The following is a 20,030-nucleotide window of genomic DNA, read 5'->3' as shown; positions in this document are numbered from 1 at the left end:
TATATTCAAATAGAAAACAGTTCTTTTAATTTGTAATAATATTTCACAATCTTACTGTTCTTAATGCAGCCTTGGTGAACATAAGAGACTTCTTTCAAAAACATTAAAAAACTGTAATGTTTCCAAACTTTTGACAGGTACAGTAGTTATCTTATTTCTTGCATTTTGTTTTCCTGTTTTCTTATATCTATGTTTCTATGTATTTTATTTATAGTTTGTAGATTTTATTTTCTATTATGCCTACTGTACTTTGTAAACACTGTTTTAAAAGGTGCTATAAAAATAATGTTTTACTTGTCCATTACTGTAAACTCATTCGGTTTTGAACTCTACCATTAAACTGCTTTTGGCCTCCATCTCCATCCTTCCTTTTCTTTTATAGCGAGCTGATTTTCATTTCGTTCTTGACAACACGCTCAATGACTTCTCGCGTCTGTTCAGTGTCAGAACATACCGCAAAGCGATCAGATTATTTTTTCAGCGAGGGTGGAGGGTTTGAAACATAAAAACAACTTGCAACACATTTGTGGATTTCTTTTATAGTGAAATACACTGAATTAATTATACTAGAAGAATCACTCAACTGCCTTTCACAGCATTTGCTATGATCCTGTCTCAAAGTGAAAGTTCATTTTAACATTTTCCAGCTCATGACTTCAATAGCTAATTGAGAAGCGTGTTTACTGACAACTCTCTGGACGCAGGCTGAGAAAGTGCTAACTGGAGAACAGGAAAGAAGAATTATCAGGGGCTTTAAAGAGGTTGGTGTGCACCACTGAAGGCAGGCGCAACAGTCTCCCTTATGTCCTGGACAATCCAGTTCACTTGGACTTCTGGGTTAGATCCAGGCCTCAAAATACTCCCCCAGACACCAGAGAAACTTGCCAAGGCTGCTCCCAGTACCTCAAAGCATGTCACACACACATATTTCTGAGGTTTGGGGGGGAGCTACTCAATTCAGGCACCAGGCTTGTGTTACTTCAGTTAACAAGAGAAATAGCAGTCTCACATGTGTATTTGCAGGCTTCACTTAACCATTAACAGAAAATATGATATTATCCATCTTCTGAAGGATACTAAGGGGAAATTTACTTAGAATAAATTTGTGCCTCTTTATCGCATTGTTTATTTGCACATGATGTTTGCACTGTTTTAGCCGCTGAAAGTCAAGCAATGACACAAACACTACTACAAAATTGGCCTCATGCATACACCCGGATTACGGACAATAAAATGTTCCTACTCAAGAAGTTCAAATGATTTCTGCTGTCATGATCACTAGAAAATGTACACAAACATTTTGGTACAAATCGGTATTTTGGTACCATTCACAAATTCTGACAATCGAAACGGAAATAATTGAGTATCATACCGCTCGGTGGAAACGATATTCGGAAAACGGGGTTCAAAGTGCAAGTTTTTGAAAACGATACCGTTATTGTCTCTGTGTAAACTACAAAAATGAGAATATGTACAAACGAGGACATCATGCGCATTCGTATTACGTGTTCAGTCTATTAGTCAGTCAGACGTGTAGTGTTTATTTACAAAATAATTACTGGCCTGGTATGCATAATACAGCGTTTTTAGTCGTTTTTGTGGATCTAAGTGAATAGGGATTGTTTTGACAACGTTGTCATCTGTACGTGAAAAACACCAATAAAACACTTTTCAGTTTTTAGTACATTGTTGTCGTGTAAATGTACCCTTAAAGGGTAAGTTCATCCAAAAATGAAAATTATGTCATTTATTACTCACCCTCATGTCGTTCCACACCCGTAAGACCTTCCTTCATCTTCGAAGCACAAATTAAGATATTTTTGATAAAATCTGATGGCTCAGTGAAGCCTCCATTGACAGCAAGATAATTAACACTATCAAATGCCCAGAAAGGTAGTAAAGTGTGTGATACATGTGTCACGTCCTGGTCTGAATTATCCAAACTTTCAAGCTGTGGCATGACAATATCACAATCGATGCAGCACACACTCTCCTGTTCAGTAGGCATCGCTTGGCACTGATGACATCTACACCACCAGCTCTCCATTGCTCTCTGTCTTTCAGAAGCTTGTGGCTGTGGTTGTGTTGCAGCCTCTTCCATCTGTCCAAGTTCATTTTCTGTATATTCTTATTCGAAGTAAGGTTGTGCAAAAAAATGCAATTCATCCTCTGTGTCGAAATCTGCAGACATAGTTTTGAGCTGTTTTATGTTGAGTGTGCGTCTTCCTCTGTTTGTAAACACAGCTCTGCGTTTCCGGGTCATATGTCAGAACGGCAGCTCCTGTGTCATCGCCACACACATGCGTCGTGATGGTCTCGTGAACATGCATCGGAGATGGGTACGGAAGAGAAGAAATTGTTGAATAAAGTCGTTATTTTGTTTTTTTTGGCGCACAAAAAGTATTCTCGTTGCTTCATAACATTAAGGTTGAACCACTGTAGTCACATGAACTGTTTTAAATATGTCTTTAGTAGCTTTCTGGGCACTGAAAGTGTAAATTAACTTGCTGTCAAAGGAGGCCTCACTGAGCCATTGGATTTGATCAAAAATGTCTTAATTTGTGTTCTGAAGATGAAGGAAGGTCTTACGGGTGTGGAACGACATGAGGGTGAGTAATTAATGACAGAAATTTCATTTTTGGGTGAACTAACCCAAAAACTAATTTAATAATGATACTTGGAAGTCAACATGAATTGCTGTTCACAACCCATTTTGCTTCCATAATGTGACATATTTCTAATTGAAACAATAATTAATAAAAAGTGAGAGAAAATTGATTTTTATTTATCTGGAATTGATAATGACTGAGAGTTTACTAAGACAATGCCTAAATAGCTTTTGAATGTTGATTCATGTGATCTTAAGTGAAGTCAGCAGAAAAGCAAAGTTGTTTCAGAGTAAAGCAAGTATTTATTTTTTGTGAATTTACAGTTGGTATTAAAATATGTTTCCCTAATGTTAAACTAAATCATCAATCGTGGAATTGTGCCCAGAAATAAATTATTTTAGCTCTATTCAAGGCTGTGAGGAACAATATTTTAGCACCCAACTGTGTGCTGAATTGAGCTCTAGTTTAACATTAGGTGTTCATATTTTAACACCAACTGTAAATCCACAGCAATAGATACTTTACCTCTGTCCATAGACAAGCTGTTTTTACTGAATCTATCCCATTGAGGGCTTGTATTTTAACACCTAAAACATTATTTCACAAGACCGTTTGTCTGAAATGAAATTGTCTGTGGAAAGTTTTCAACAACCAGGTCCTCAGTGAGAAAAAAGGTATTTCAGCAATGTTGCTTTTGCACATATTGTTACAAACTGTTCCAGTTCAAACTGAAGTGCACACACTCTGTACCTCCTTCAGACAAGGAGTCATTGAAGACCCCCTCGATGACCTGGCAGCTGCTTCCATCTCCTCCACAAATACGGCAGCGATCTTCCCGAACATCCGAACCCAGAATCCGGTCACAGCCCACATGCTGCATACAGATACACACACATATTTCAAGATCAAGGCAAAAGTCACAAAGCTTACTGTTAGCAGAAAAAGAATGTAAAATTTGCACTACATACACCACATAATGTACACCTTTGCATTTAAATCATTGTCTGTGCAAAGTTACATTAAGTAATATTAAAATGCATGCTGTGTATTAAGCTGATCCCATTTAAAGTAGGTCAGTTTCTGATTTTCAACCCCAATATACTGTGATTGTACTATTTTCATCGATACTTTCCACATTTTTAGTCTTCTAAAAACACTGTTAGTGCATTAATATTTTCAGTTTACTGCAAGTTATCAGTCATATCTTATTTGCAAAACTGCAAATACAGAACAAAACATACTCAGTATAAAACATCCAAATCATTCTTTGTAATTAGAGTAATTAGGCATATCTCTATACATATTAACACATTTGTAAAACTATTTTCCATGCTCTATTTAATAAATTATGCTTAATATGAAAATGATCAACTTTACGTCACTTACAGACAAACAGTGTATCAAGAAAAGTGAAAAATAAAACATTAGGGATAGCATAGAGGAAGCCATGTGCTCTGCAAAAATTCTTGCTCGAACTGAAAATGGCAGAGCATCCAGACAGCTGTGTAACTGATCCAGAGTTAAAATTTCAAAATAAAAGTATTTTTTCATTGTTTTCCCTCATATTTTAGTACAGTATTCAGCACTATGACTCCAGACCTCATGAGCATGCCAAGGACAAGTAGAGATATTCAGCTTTTCACTGAAAAACAATTTTAGTCTTTTCCTACTTCTATGATTTTAGTGCTTTTGCGTTATTTTTGAAGCTTGAAAGCTTCAGTTTCCATTTACTGGAATTGCATCTATACTGCAATCTTTTCTATTCCACAGAAGAAAGTCATGAGCTCAGATGGTGTTAACATATTTAACTAATCGCATGTGTTACCACGTTACTTTTGACAGCCATAATACAAACATAAAGGTTTGATGTATAATCTTGAGAGCAATCCCAGAACTTGAGAGATCACAATCCATTTAAATTGACAATGTGCAAAGCAAAGCAGGTTTCTCCAGAGGGGCTAAATCTACACAAAAACAGGCCATTAATGAAGAAACCGAAGAGTCTCTGCTGTCAGGATCTAAAAGGTAACACAAAATGAACTCAGAAACCAGCAGACCTGAAACTGCTTGAGACTTTCCAAATCCAGGCCTGTGCAACTTCACAAAAATCCCACTAAAGCTCCAAAGACTTTTGTTGACCTGGCCTAGATTCCATAACCTGCAAATGTGTGACCTATTTTCTCACAACAACAATGGTAAGTCAGTGGCCGCTCGGAGAAGGCAGGGCATGTCCTGTGCTGGACCGAACAGAGCCGAGCTTTGGGACACATGGTTCCACGGGCTGTTTTTAATGCCTTGTGCTTCAAAGCTCTTGCTTTCATAATCAAACCCTTATTGTTTGGAAGCTAAGCCACCATGAGGCTGCAAACACTACTTTGATTTCTCCCCCTGCTGTTCTCCGGTTTTTATATGCACCATAAATAAGAAAGCAGAGAGAATGAGTGAGGAAAGGAGATGGAGGAAGAGAGGAAAGAGAGGAGGGAAGGAAAGAAATGGAGAATGGGTGAGAGTTGACAGTGGGGAGGGTGGGAGAAGTCGCTGTGATCATGTTCAGCTGCGTGCACTGAGGACAGATGGATCTGGGGGGGGTCACTGAGTTCTTGCAGCATTCAGAGCAGAGCAGAACAGGGCTGGACTGAGCTGAACTGTTGATAAAAACAACCACTGGTCTGGACAACAGTGCAAAGATAAACCAGCCCAACTCACTCCAAATGAGAGCATTCAGCCTGTCCTGTGCAGTACAACAAAATGAAACACTAAACAAAATAGTATACAGTTTGCATTATGAAACATGCTAATAAACAAAATATTTTAGGCTGTTTTCACACACTATAATGTGACTGGGAAACAATGGCATATGATGCAAAAAAAATACTGATTGTTTTTTTCAACACATGATGCTTTTAAGACTATCATTTTTCTATGTCGCTTTTGCAAATTTGACAAAATCTTGTCAATGTTAGTCAACTAACTGGCCAAAATTCTCTCAGGAGCATTTTTATACCTGTTTTATGCTAAATTCATTTGATAGAGGGAAACAAGATCCATTTCTAGTTTAAACATTTATTCTTCAGACATTCCTCTTTAAATGCAATAAGTATCAGCTGTGTGCAAAGTGAACCGCATTTGGTTTTCGATCACTGAAAATGGGTAAAATTCAACAATTTGAACATGAAGCTGCTTTGAGATCCCCATATCTATGGGACTGAACTATATAGGGCCGTGAAAATGGAGATTTTAAAAGGAAAGTTTATTAAGAATGGGAATCTAGAAGGATATTAAGATATCTTAAATACTTTTAGAGTTATAGGCATGACAACTTTGGAAAAGGAATATTTATGGCACTCAGGTATATTCTTTGCAATTAAGTTGACACAATACATTTCTAGTTTCAACGTTATTTGTTCATCAGATATTCCTCTTTAAAAAGTATCATCTATATGCAAAGTTACCCACATTTGGTTTTTGACCACTGAAAATGTGAACAATTTACTCATGCAGCCGCATTAACATGTCCATATCTCTGGGATTGAACCATAGAGATGCCAAAGAGAACCAAAATGAAAATGCCAAAAGGAAAACTCTAAAAGGAGATTAAGATATCTTTAATACTTCTTGAGTTACAGGCATGCAAACTTGAGGCAAAAAAGCCAATTTTTGAACGGTCACCGTTGGCATATAATGCAACAAAGATTGCTAAGGTCAACAGATTTTACTAATATACCAATCTCTATGTAAAAATAAAATAATGATGCTGCCATCTTTATAAAGTCATTTTTACACCCCTGTAAATTGGCTCCAAATCTCAAGTGAAAATTGTAATTTTGACCTCCTCTACAAAATAGTGGTGTGACATTTAAAATTTTGTCTTTCATCACTATTTATGTTTGTCTTTCTACAGAAAAAATATTAAAAAAATAAAAAATTTGAGCCGGGGACCTCTGGTTGAGTTGACATATGCTATCGCTTGTTTCTGCTTCTTCGCCTGTGTTTTGATCAGGAGATTCAGTACTCTTTCAGAAGATACATAAAAGGGCCCCCTACCAAATATCAGTGAAAACAAGTAAAGCCGGAAAATTCTGTCAATGGCGGGGAAAGAGTTAATAGATACTAAAAAATGTGATGAGTCTTTGATTGGTGGATCTATGAGTCAATCACTAAAAGAGGGAGTTTTTCTGTTCTGTCTCTTGCTATGGCAGAAGTTCAAAGCCATCCAAAAACGACAATTGGAAAAGCATATCATATCTGCTATCTGAAAACTCTCAGATATGTATACTTAAAGAAAAGTGTGTTACCGTCTCACCTTACACTCGCCATTAACACAAACATCCAGAGAGTCGTCCCTGCAGGGTGTGCCGTCCACCACAGCTGGAGCGCGCTCAGTGTAGAAGTTATAGCCCTCTGCCAGGCAGTTCAGTGAGCATGACTTCACCCCACCTGCAGCCAAAACGTGCAAAACATCACACCTCAATGATCATGAGCCATTTAGTCAGCAATTTAACATGTTACATACTTACAAAAAGAGCTGGAGATATACAGAGTTGAATGTCTTGAAGTAAAAGTGCCACAAGTTGTTCCTACACTACATCCCATAAGAAAGATAAAGGAGATTAGCTAAGCTAGTGGTGCAGAAATATCATCTTAAACTGACTGATGTATCCTCATGAGCATCACAGGACGTCATTAAATCTGCAAAGCTCTTATGTAAGACGTTGAAAACATTGTCACATGCGGTACACAACGTCAATGTGACACAAACTAATGCTAACACCATTACGCTCTTGTTGCTTGTATAGAACTGACTCCTCATGTGTTATGCATTGTTAACTTTACAACATTACACAAAGGCAAAACAAACCTAAAAACAAACTTCTGGCAAATTCGCTCTTCAGTTTAATGTGCCTCTAACAATGGGGACACATGAACTGCGTATTTCACGCAGCCAAACTGAGCTTTATAACTATACTAACTCTGCGGGACGGCCGCCAGCACTCCGTAGAGTTCCATGGCTGCATGTGGTATTTTAATGAGCTTGTGGGGTTTATGTAAGTTAGTTTATTCTTCCACTGCTGTCACATCCTTGAGTAGCAGAAAGGGGGGTCCGAGGCACATTTCAGATGATTTGCTTAAGATAAAGCAGCTGAAACGCACATACAACACACTTGCTTTATTCCCCTGTCTCCTCTGTAATGGCCCTACAAATTTGAGAAACAGTAAATAAAGCACGTCGGAGGGAAAAACAGCCTCTCTCAGCACATTCCCTGAGAGACAAAGAAGAAATCACACAACTCATGTGACGGACAAGGAAGAAAGAGAGAGGAGACGGAGGCTATGTCTTAAAGTTGATGTTATGGTGCTGTAGAAGCCTGTTTCCTTGGGAGGTACATCATTCAAAAGTTTGGGGTCTTCTCATTAAAGTCTTTTATGCTCTCCAAGGCTGCATTTATTTGATTAAAAATACAGCAAAAACAATAATATTATGAAATATTATTACAATTTAAAATAACTGTTCTCCAGTTTAACAAATGTAATTTATTTCTGTGATGGTAAAACTGAATTTTCAGCAGCCATTACTTCAGTTTTCAGTCACATGATCCTTCAGAAATAATTCGAATACGCTGATTCGATGCTCAAGAAATGATTTTTTTTTAAATTAATAATAATAAAAAAAAAAAAAACTAGTATACTAGTACACTAGTCATCTAAAGCTAGTCTATTTCTTAGGTCAGATAGTTTATGTAGATTACATTTATTTAGTTTATCTATTAGATTTTTCTTACAGAAATATATTTTTTTTATTTTGATATTTTGAGAGGTGATACTTTAATTAGCATGCTGATAGCTAATAATTTGCACAGTAAAAAAACTCAAAAAAGCTGCATTTTTAGTACGCTGCATTCAGTCAAAAATAATTTTGTTAATTATTTGTACACTGCATTCTCTTCCATTATGTTGTTCTCCATCCAGCTGTTTTTAGAAACAAGGACGCATCTTATATAAAAGCCCCTTAAGAAATGGGGTAAGGTGAACCTGAATCAGCATAATTCTAATCGAACAATAGAATGTCTGTATAATTATGCTGATTCAGGTTCACCTTACCCCATTTCTTAAGGGGCTTAGTCATTAAGGCAAAAAAAAAAAATCTGTATATAGTTTTGTACACCTCTCAACAGGTATCTAAAAATTAAGAGAGGAAAAAAAACACAGAAGGTGTTAAAGAGAGAGAAGGAACATACTGTACTTTGATGTATTGTTTAATAGCGGAAAGCATACTACCCACACAACACACTGTACAAGTTATGTAACAAGGAACAAGGAGACAATTGACTCATAATCTCACTCATACTGGTACCAGTGTGTGATTTTGTCCCTGCTCTGGGCCTCCTTTATATTACTCTTGAAAGGCTGGAGGGTCTGAACTCATTCCCCTTGCCTGTACCTGGCAGCGGTGGTGCTAAAACTCTGTGTAATCTTTCTTTGGCTGCCTGAGACCTGCTTGCCTTATCAGTTGAATCACATCTACCACAGTCTTCATGTTAAATAATAACTCTTCCTCTGTTTTATAAACCTAAAGAGGGCAGTTTTTGAGCTGCTGGCCAATGTTCTGTTAGTGTTGGACTAATTTGATAAGGTCCTGGGTGCCTGTGAAAACATATACTGAAGCAGGCTTACGATGGAAACTGCGCATCCCATGAGGCTTTGCTCTGGCAGGCCATAGGTGTATTTTTGAGGTGGCTAGAAGAGGGCTTCACTGGAGTGTATACAGCCAGAGCACACTGCGTTAAATAGTGTATCTCACAATGCAATGCGCTCAACCTGAACTTCGGCAAAAGTGATAAAGCATGATTTTAATCTTTTTCTGGACTCATTACTTCAACAGACTGCCAAAAGTTAAGACACCGGCTACATTTACAAGCACCCTTATAATGTGATTAAGGCAATACTGCAATGAAGTTGGAGCTCATGCAAACAGAACGCTGTTATTATGATAATGTGATTCTGATTATAATTAGAGTAGCTATAAATCACAGTAAAATTTCTTACTCTCATTATTACTGTGTACACTACCAAAATTTAAAGGGATAGTTCACCCAAAATTGAAAATTCTGTCATCCTTTACTCACCCGAATGTTGTTCCAAACCCGTAAGACTTACATTCATCTTTGGAACACAAAAGCAGATCTTTTTGATGAAATCTGAGCAATTTCTGTCCCTCCATAGACAGCTACATAACTACCACTTTGAAGCTTCAAAAAGTTCATAAAGAGATCCTAAAACTAATCCATATGAATTGAGCTGTTTAGTCCAAATTTTCTAAAAAAAAAAAAAAAAGACATGATCGCTGTATATGATGAACAGATTGAATTTAGGCTTTTATTCACATGTAAACATTCATCAACTCACACATCAGTTGTAGTAAACAGAAGCTCAAGCATGTTTGCTTGACGTGTGCGAGAACCAATGAGGTTCATTCTTGTGTGTTACACAGCATGTTTGAGCTTCCAGAAGATGTGAATAAAAGCCTAAATTAAACCTGTTCATCATAAAAAGTGTCTCTTAAGAAAATTTGGACTTAACCACTCAATTCATATGGATTAGTTTTACAATCTCTTTATGAACTTTTTGAAACATCAATGTGGTAGCTGTCAATGGAGGGACAGAAATCTTTCAGATTTCTTCAAAAAGATCTTCAACGACATGAGGGTGAGTAATTGATGACAGAATTTTCATTTTGGGGTGAACTATCCCTTTAAGGGTCAGTACAATTTGTTTTTGTCACAAATGTTTTCAACAATTTTAATAATAAGAAATGTTTTTTTCAGCACCAAATCAGCATATTAGAATGATTTCTGAAGCATCATGTGACACTGACGACAGGAGTAATGGCTGCTGAAAATTACGTTTTGCCGTCACAGGAATAAATTACAGTTTAAAATATATTACAACAGAAAAGTTTTATTTTAAACTGTAATAATATTTCACAATATTACTGATTAAATAAGGGCAGCCTTGGTGAACATAAGAGACTTCTTTCAAAAATATTACAAAATCTTACCAATCCCAAACATCTGAACGATAATGTAAATGTAGCTATTTTTTTTACACAAATAACCATATTTATGTCTAGGATGACAACTGTATACCACTCGCTGTATTAAACATTCATGTGAATACAAAGTAGCATGCTACTGTCTTAAACTTTTAGCACTGCATACTGCAGAAATGCAGAAAGAAATGCAGAAAGAAAGAAAGAAAGAAAGAAAGAAAAAGTTTCAAACAGAGAGAGTGCAGGTCTAAGGTCTATATGCCACCTGACCCTAAAGCAGGGTAAAACAGCAGTCTGGCACTTATTTTAACAGCTGCAAGGGATTTCCATTGTAAAATCAGCTGACTTGATGAAAGCAGCGGTTGTAGCCTGCAGTGGGCTTCTCTCTGTAAGCCATTATGTTATTGGAGGGGCAGATTAAAGGCAGTTATGTCCTTGACAGCCAGCTTCACACTCATCAAAAGCAGGAACTTAAACTGGAGATTCTGGGAGTTGGCAGTCCACAGCCCGGCATATGGATGCCAGACTCTTATCTGCACCCTCTCTCTCTCATTATCTCTCTCTCACATCTGTCCTGGACCTGATCCAGTGCAGAGATTGGTTCTTTGGAGCATGGTGGTCCAGTCCTAATATCTAAACCACCTTCAAAAGCCCTAAACAGTCTTAAACAACAACAATCGAGCACTTAAACATTCCCACAATCATGAAAGATGTAGGTAGGGAACTAAGAGATCACGTGATTCAGTTCAGTGCTGAGCACAAACATTTGCATTAGTTCAAGGGATGCACCATTATGATACAATAACTATTTATATTTTGAAGCCAATATTAGATATCAATCTACATTTTGTGAGACTAATCACAAAAAGCGCCCCTTAAAGGTAGGGTAGATCATTTCAGAGAGGCTAGAAATGGCAAGCTAGCTTTGAAAGCATGAGATCCCACCCTCCCTTCAGAGCGCTCTCTAAAGCCACGCCTCCTTCAAAACGCATGAACGTTCACAGCAGAGTCTGCAAAGCGTCATGAGAGACAGTCTTAAATTACCTCATGTCTCAAAGCACATAACATTACAATAATAATGTAGAGGTAGTAGAATGTAACATGTTGCCATCTTTTAATTACAGTTATGACATGGCATGAACGCAGAGTAAGCTTGTTGTTTTGGTTCAGGAGGAACTGTAAAAGGCGGCTGCTGTTTGCTTGTGGCGCTCGGTGACTGTCTGTCTACAACTCCTCATGGAACGCTCTGATGACATGTGATGTCTGCGCGAGCAGGGTGTGCGGAGGTATGGAAATACATAGGTTGACAAGCAGGTAAGACATCATATCATTGCATTTGGACCGAATGCAATGATTGGATGAACATTTTTTGGTCCTGAGACTTCCACAGAAGAAATATGTACATTTTTTAATATTTAGACGACTTGTATTATTGATTGCTATCAGGATTTGAAGAGAGTTTCAACCAGTATAACAAAAAGTGTTTATAAAAAAAATTGCCTACCCTACCTTTTTTAGTCCAGATCTCTACGTGCTTTAAATAACACCAAAAATCACATACAGTAGAAAACTGCTTTTAATTTTAAAACAGACACAACTGCAGAAAATATTTCCTTCCCCACAATCATTAAGAAAAATAACTACTAGGAACCATTGGAATAAAAAAATATATATATGCATGTCTATAGCCAACTTTGTTTTAAAAAATTAAATAGAAAAATATACATTTTACAAATATAAGGAAGAATAAAGAAACAAAATGCAAATGTGCATATGTTTTATAAAGATTTTAAATCTTAAAGGCTCTGTGTAAACATTTATTTTTTTTGTATGTTTAACAACAGGTATGCCATCTAGAAAATATGGGGCCTTTTGATTATAATTTGACCTATTTTACTTATCGGACCGATGCAATAACATTAAAAAGTCACATATATTGGCCAATATCAATATGGCTGTCAATATATTTCGCATCATTTGGCAGGCACCTTTATCCAAAGCAACTTAAAGTGTATTTAAGGCAGAAATGTAGCAGTTCAGAGTAAAAACAGGCCAATGGAAGTGACACAAATCAAAGTGACATGACCAGTATATATCAGAACAGGTGCTTTAAGGGTTGTATACTTACCACCCCTGTACGGCTTCCAGGTGTAGAATTTCCCCCGGAAAGGAACACTGTCAAAGTCCGAACACTGAATCTCCCGAAAATCCTGAGATCCGGCTGGGCATTCCTAACCCACACACAAATCAGTCAGTCTGGGGATCTTATTTAGCATGGAAACTGTGAACAATTTTCTTCTACTGGAATACGTCTACTTCATTTAGAGCAGGGGTGTCCAATCCTGCTCTTGGAGGGTCAACGTCCTGCAGATATTAGCTCCAACCTGCTCCAACATACTTGCCTGGAAGTTCCTAGTGAGTCTTAAGACTTTGACTGTGTCTGAAATCACCACCATACCCTCATTCACTATGAAGGGCCGCCACTTTTACATAGTTTGTGCTAGCTGTGTAAAAATCATTTTGAAACTTAGCAAACTGGCAGCTCTAGTAGTAAGATGAAAAGCTTTATCTTGAACTCTGTAATGTCTATGTATAAAGCTTAATTTAAACAATTTAATAATCAATTAAAAAGGAATTTATAACTGTATAATATTACGCTGTACCCACATTGGACCAGGGGTTTGGAAAATTAATGGATGGATGATTCAGCTGCGGGCGCCATCTTCTGGTCTGGCGCGGGAATAGGCCTATTTCACACTTCCGGGTTTTTGGCTTCCGGAATGATCCACGCCGGGTAAAATTTTTTCTGGTTACAGTGATAGATAGCCGAGCCTCGATCAGAACCAGCTCGGGAATCAAAGTCGTTTTACGAATTAAATGTCATGAAAATGTTTGAACGGTCTTGGTGAATTATTGGTGAGACTACAGAGCTCTCATTAAAAGCTAAATTTAATAAATAATTCGAAGTGATGGCGGTTAAACTGCTTATATTCTTCGTGTCTGTTTGGTGCGGCTGTGCATTATCGCGCTCCATGTGCTGTAAAGACAGTGCCTGCGTCTCAACGTGCATACTATCCATCCTAAATAGTAGTCTATGTGACATTAGTAATATTCAGTACTATTTAGGGTGGATAGTATGCACATTGGGATGTATAGAGTGTTTTTCGCGACGTGCTGGGGAAATTATCAGCTGGCAGATCCCTTATCACGCAAGCCTGATCCTCTGATTCATGAAACAGGACCGCTCGCACCCTGGATATTTCTGGATATATATAAACACTTCAGTCATCTCTCACTCATATTTTCCTGTCGTCATCAGCTTAAAGTGTGTATTATGCACAGTATTATTGTGCTGTTGCAACATTAATGCAAAGACTGATAGTTGTGTACAGTGTGGTGTTGGAAATTAATTATGTCTTAGTTTAATCATTTTAATCGATCAGGATTAGTTATAACATATGCTTGAATGTGGGATGTAATGCCATATGAGATTAATACATGCTATATATTTTTAAAAAGTATTAAACTCACGACAATATTATGTATCTCACGACTTTATACCCCCCATTGAAGTATATATTGGGAGTTAATTTTTTTTAATGAATAAATTATATAAATAATGTTTGATGTATGTGATACGATCGGGGGAATTTCTGAATGAGTAGCTGCGTAGCCTATACTGTATGACAGCTGGTAAAATAAATCCGAACAACGGTCTGAGTGGCCGTATAAGCTACAAACAAGTAGAAAATAATTTCTTTGTAGATTATACAACAGCAACTTGGAAAACAGACAAAACAGAAAAGGTAAGAAGCGATATTTGAGAAAAGAGCATATCAATCTAATAGCCGTAGACCCATAGCAGAACTAACTTTACCACGTGATTTCCGATTCTTGTGAAAAATGCTGCGTTCACACCACCTCGTATTTACCGGAATCTTGAGATGACAACATGTGACGTTATATTTGGAGTTGTTCACGTCCTTGGACTGGGAATTATGCGTTTCCATGGCACCACTATCAACGCCTAAATTAATCTACAGTGGTCAGGTGGTACAGCGGCCACGTGGTACATCTGGGAGCTTTCAGAAAACTCCCAGCTTAGAAGCTGTAATTACAAGCTCTACGAGGAAGTGAACGCTTTTTACAAGCTAGAATCTCGTAACTACAGGAATTACGAGGCCGCGTGAACGCACCTAAAGGCCTATTCATTCAGCACGTGACTCACAATGCATTATGGGTATTCCCTAGCCGTTGAGCGTACATCAGTTGTACACTCGTTATTGCGGTTCATTGTGGGATTGAATGAGTGCACTCGATAATGTCCACTATGGTTTCTGACACCAATACAAATGGCTGTCCCCTCAAACAGTGCACGATTTAAGGGTATAGGGGGCGATTTCGGACACGGCCCTTGATTAGCTGGTTTCAGGTGTGTTTAATAAGGGTTGGAGCAGGACAGTGGCCCTCCAGGAGCAGGTTTGGGGAGTTTCGTCAGAGCTTCAGTCTTGTCAGCTAATTTAGATGATACAGGAGCAGAATCCAGACACAAACAAGCCAAAGGTCTTTACAAGTGTGGTATGAGTTCATTTGAAAGAATTTGAACAAATGTCCTTTTCTAACAGACACAAAAATGGAGTTAGTAAGTGACTTGTGGCTTTCAAACTCACATCAATGTTGCAAGATCTGAAGCGCTTCCTCTCTCCCAGACAATATTTCCCTCCAACCGTTGGCCTGCATCCAAACAAGGACAAGCATCAGACACATCTGAGTACAATTTCAATGTAACTCCCAATTACACAATATATTCTGCTCAAGTTCATTTCAGCCAGACATCTTCTGTCTTTCTGTCGATCTGTTAGTTTTTCCGATTTTTCCTGGCATGTCGTCAGACTAGGTTCATTGAGTACAACGGGCTGAGAGTAAGAACATTATGAATCATCAAATCACTCGTATACACTACCGTTCCAAAGTTCGGGGTGGTAAGATTTCTTAATGTTTTTGAAAGAAGCCTCTTATGCTCACCAAAGCTGCATTTATTTGATTAAATATACAGTAAAAACAGTAATATTATGAAATATTATTGCAAAATAAAAGTTTGAAATATTATAATTCAAAATAACTGCTTTAGTATGTTTTAAATTTTCAGCATCATTACTTCAGTCTTCAGTGTCATATGATCCTTCAGAAATAATTCTAATATCCTGATTTGGTGCTAAAGAAACATTTCTTGCTTAAATTTTTTCAGGACTCTGATAAATTATCATTTATTTATTTGAAATAGAAATCTTTTGTAACATTATAAATGTCTTTACTGTCACTTTAGATCAATTTATTGCATCCTTGCTGAATAAAAGTATTAGTGCTCACCTAGGGCTATCACAATGGCGAATAGAGGATGAGACTCCGCCCCCACAGGTGCGACTACACTCCTCCCATGGCGACCAGTGGCCCCACCCACCATCTACACCCTCTGGACGTGTTCCATACGGCACACACACTCTTTTGTAGCACCACTAATGAGAAAATATCATTAATCAACAATATGTAATAAGTGACGACAAAAAGCCAACATATGGTGAACTTTTATGTTATATTATATAAAACCATTGCATTATTAAACATTATCTACCTATCAAGTCAAAAAAAGGCTTTGTTTCCTGAGCACATATCTGTGTTCTGATTTTCCTCCCAGAATTCCCTTTGCTTACCCCTTTTTCGATGGTGCTGGTCTGACAGATGGTGCCCTCGGCTGCTGGGATACTACTGGTGATGCAGCGATTCCCTTTACTCATGCACCAAAGCTCACTGCACACTTCCTGAACACACACACAAGCCACTAAACAAAACTCCAGACAATGTGGGAAAAACAGACATTAAGAAACACTCAAGAGGCTGAAGAACTGTGTGGAAAGAGTAGAAGTAGGACATTCCTGCACCAAACATTGTCCTCCAGGTGCTCTGAGAGTTCTTATCATGTTGCTATGATACTGTGGATGGTTGATGGGGTGTTGCGAGGGTAATTGCCCTTATATACTATAGTACTGAATGTTTATTACTGTACATTCATGTATGATGCTATTTACATGATACTTTAAATAAAATTATAGTACTTTCATGGTATATGTCCATAAGAGTTATACTATTTTTGTTTCTGACACATCTCATGATGTAGATCAGTTGTAAGTAGTGTTGTCAAAAGTACCGACTTCAATACCATGTGACGCTTTGAGCGCTGTTGAGCCGATTTGTAAATACCTCTGATTGGCCATTGTATTCACGCTCACAACATATATGTATGTCATTAGCTACACACAGAAGTGTTTGAAAGTGGGAGCATTTGAAAGCAGGCCTCTCCGCTGATAGACACCTGCTTTCAAACGCTCCTGTGTGTAGAAGAGTGTCATTGATGTCTATTTACAACAAGTTTTTGAAGCGTTGATCAATGTAGCCAATCACAGACATATCTGATGAGCACGTGAACACAATGACCAATCAGAGGTGTTTACGAATCCACTCAACACTAGTTGTAAGCCACACACTGCACTTCAGACCTACCCAATAACTTCCTGCTTTATTAGACTACATAGTTACAGTGAGAGCTGAAATAGTTGTTATCTTCCTCCAGATGTTCAGTTTCCTGCACTGGCATTCCGTAAAGCAGTCAATACCTAAAGCTCGACTCAACATGAGCAGATATAGCTCAATTTAAAGACTGAGCTCCAATGCGTGTCTGTGGAGGTGTAAAGGTCAACCATGGCTGGCAGAGAACAGAGCCACAAACCAAAGAATAGCAAATTTTTGACCAACATGTGGTTTTGGACAAAAGTGGCAGAATGCCAGCGGTCTGAAGTCTTGGGGGAGAGCAAAAAGATGGAATGTTACGGCCAGCGAAAGGTAGAACTACCATCTGGTGCAGATTTACAGAGAGAAAGAGGGAGGGATGGAGAGAGTGTGTGCTAAATGATTTACTGTGGGGATATAAAGGCAACCTGGACAGGACCATAACCCACAATTCATCTGTCCAAAGACGACACTTTAGCAGAGATGTCTTACTGTAGGATGGTTATATACTTCTAAATTAGATATCATAGTCAATATGTGAAAAAATAATATATAAATTATATATAAAATATAAGACGTAAACAATTATTGAACAAGTTCACCCAAAAACGAAAAGAAATATTTTAGCAAACAGTGGCCTAAATTTTTGTCTGTTCCTCACAAAAAGCTATCAAATATCTTTAGAATACATTCAATATTGCACATGGGTCATACCAACCATTTAAATGGTTATTTCGACATTGCAAGGTACTTTAAAGAATAGCATGGTACTTTCATGGTATATGTCCAAAAATATAGCATTACCATGGTATTTTGTTGTCGTTACTGACACAATAAATGACTCTAACGTCTATAGCACAATGCTGTTTCTGTATGGCGATATGCACTATTGTTCAATAGGTTTAGAGGCAGTTTATTGTTTTTGAAAGAAGTCTCTTATGCTCACCAAAGCTGAATCTATATGATAAAAATACATTAAAAACTGTAAATATGAAATTTTTTACAATTTAAAAACTGTTTTCAATTTTAATATATTTTAAATATATTTTTAAAAAAAGTGATACACTTTCTTTTCCAGGATTCTTTGATGAATAGAAAGTTCAATCTTACGAAGTGACTCCAAACTTTTGAACGATAGTGTAGATCAGGAAAAAACATGGTATTACCATGGTCCCATAGTCAAAAATCAAGCTGATCTGCATTTTTAATAGATGATGATGATGATGAGGTTGTTGATGATGATGAAATTTTCTTTCTTGGGTGAAGATCTGTTGTCAATTACACTGAGTGATGCAAGTACCCCGTATTTACACTGACGAGACTTCACTCCGTACTGGAAGCGGCACTGCTCGTCTGCATCATAGGCTTGGCCAGGGGCTGTGGTGGGATAAACAAATTCCTGTTTGGGGGGAATATTGTTCAGGCAGGAACCCATGCCAGAGCTGAGAAACAATCAGAAAGAAAACAGAATGGGTGTGTCAGAAGTGATGGAAGTCTAAAGGCTAGTTCATACTGCCTTGATGCCAACAAACACCAATCCAACAAAACTCACAACTGTGAGTGAATCAGCTTTAATGGTTAACGAACCTGTTTTAATCACTATTGTAAGGCATTTACCCAATTTGACAAGGATCTTTTTTTTAACATTACAAATGTTTGTACTGTCACTTTCAAACAATTTAATACATCTTTGTAGAACAAAAATATTAATTTAAGAAAAAAAAGTCTCTGTTATGACCGTAACCCTGGTTCCCTGAGAAGGGAACGAGACACTGCATGAGAATGTTGATGCTATAGGCACGATGTGATTGCATCTGAAGCACGTGTGAAATCACTCCAAACTCACTGGCGAAACATCATCTCGTGACGGCGTACCATGGAAATTATAAAGGATACCTGGACAAAACATTGTCAGCTTCTGACTGGCTGAAGTAAGTCACTCTCAGGCATGCAGGAAGTATAGCAAGGCAACGCAGCATCTTGTTCCCTTCTCAGGGAACCAGGATTACATTCGTAACCGAGATGTTCCTTTTTAAAGGAACTGAACACTGCATCAGACTGATCACTGCATTTGACAGTAATGTATATAAATAAGTCCACTATTTAAAATGAAATAAAATAACAATTGATTAAATGTAATAAAGATTCACTAAAATCTTTAAAAACAGAAAATGTGCACTAGCTTTCAGCAGATTGCAGGCACATGCCAATAATTTTAATTATATTAAAATATAATTTTATTATTAGAAAACGCTAATTTTATAGTAATTTATAATTAATCATCCTGTATATTGGTCATCCTGTATACTGAGATTAAAAAGACATTCACATCAATTATTTTCAGAATTTATGATACTGAAATCTACTGTTGATACAGTCATAATTTCACACTAAATACAGTATGCTTCAGTGGAAATACAGATCTCAGACTCGGGCAGCAGACGCACTCGAGGAAGTTGGTGATGTAATCGCGGCTGCAGGCAGACCAGACGAAGGGGTTAGTCTTCATGGTGATGTGGGCAGCCATGAGTTTAGCAGTCTCCTGACTGCGCACCCCACATGCATTGCCAACACCATCATGATTCATCCCAAACCTGAAAGAGAGAGATGAATGATTTTATGGAAGTATACAAATGGAATTCCATGGTCCAGGTTACAGAATGTGAACGCACACACAAACCCATCAGCACCTCACACAACTTATGTAATCCTACACACAGTTAAACATATGCCCCCTTGTCTAGACAGCCACAGTGCACAGCGTCATATGGCCATCAGTTCAAAGGTACCTGGACGAACCATTAGGACCA

General features: G+C 37.7%; 1 protein-coding gene across 4 annotated transcripts in view; it reads right to left on the bottom strand.

Annotated features, from left to right (window-relative positions):
• The window catches only part of adamts10 (ADAM metallopeptidase with thrombospondin type 1 motif, 10), a 57,842-nt gene that overhangs the window by 11,863 nt on the left and 25,949 nt on the right, over positions 1-20,030 (bottom strand). For 2 of the 4 annotated variants that reach the window (XM_051903199.1, XM_051903201.1), the window contains 8 exons: positions 19,668-19,814; positions 18,503-18,662; positions 16,368-16,475; positions 16,027-16,172; positions 15,327-15,390; positions 12,785-12,887; positions 6,913-7,046; positions 3,360-3,483 (listed from right to left, as the gene is read on the bottom strand). In XM_051903199.1, the coding sequence (XP_051759159.1) occupies positions 3,360-3,483; positions 6,913-7,046; positions 12,785-12,887; positions 15,327-15,390; positions 16,027-16,172; positions 16,368-16,475; positions 18,503-18,662; positions 19,668-19,814 (986 nt within the window). The remainder of the gene's footprint in view (positions 1-3,359; positions 3,484-6,912; positions 7,047-12,784; positions 12,888-15,326; positions 15,391-16,026; positions 16,173-16,367; positions 16,476-18,502; positions 18,663-19,667; positions 19,815-20,030) is intronic. The other 2 variants (XM_051903200.1, XM_051903202.1) reach the window with 1 other exon arrangement.

Source organism: Ctenopharyngodon idella, chromosome 8, assembly GCF_019924925.1.
Source record: "Ctenopharyngodon idella isolate HZGC_01 chromosome 8, HZGC01, whole genome shotgun sequence".
Lineage (NCBI taxonomy): Eukaryota > Metazoa > Chordata > Actinopteri > Cypriniformes > Xenocyprididae > Ctenopharyngodon > Ctenopharyngodon idella.
Note: the sequence above shows the minus strand (reverse complement) of the source record. Positions and strands in the feature narration are given on the sequence as shown.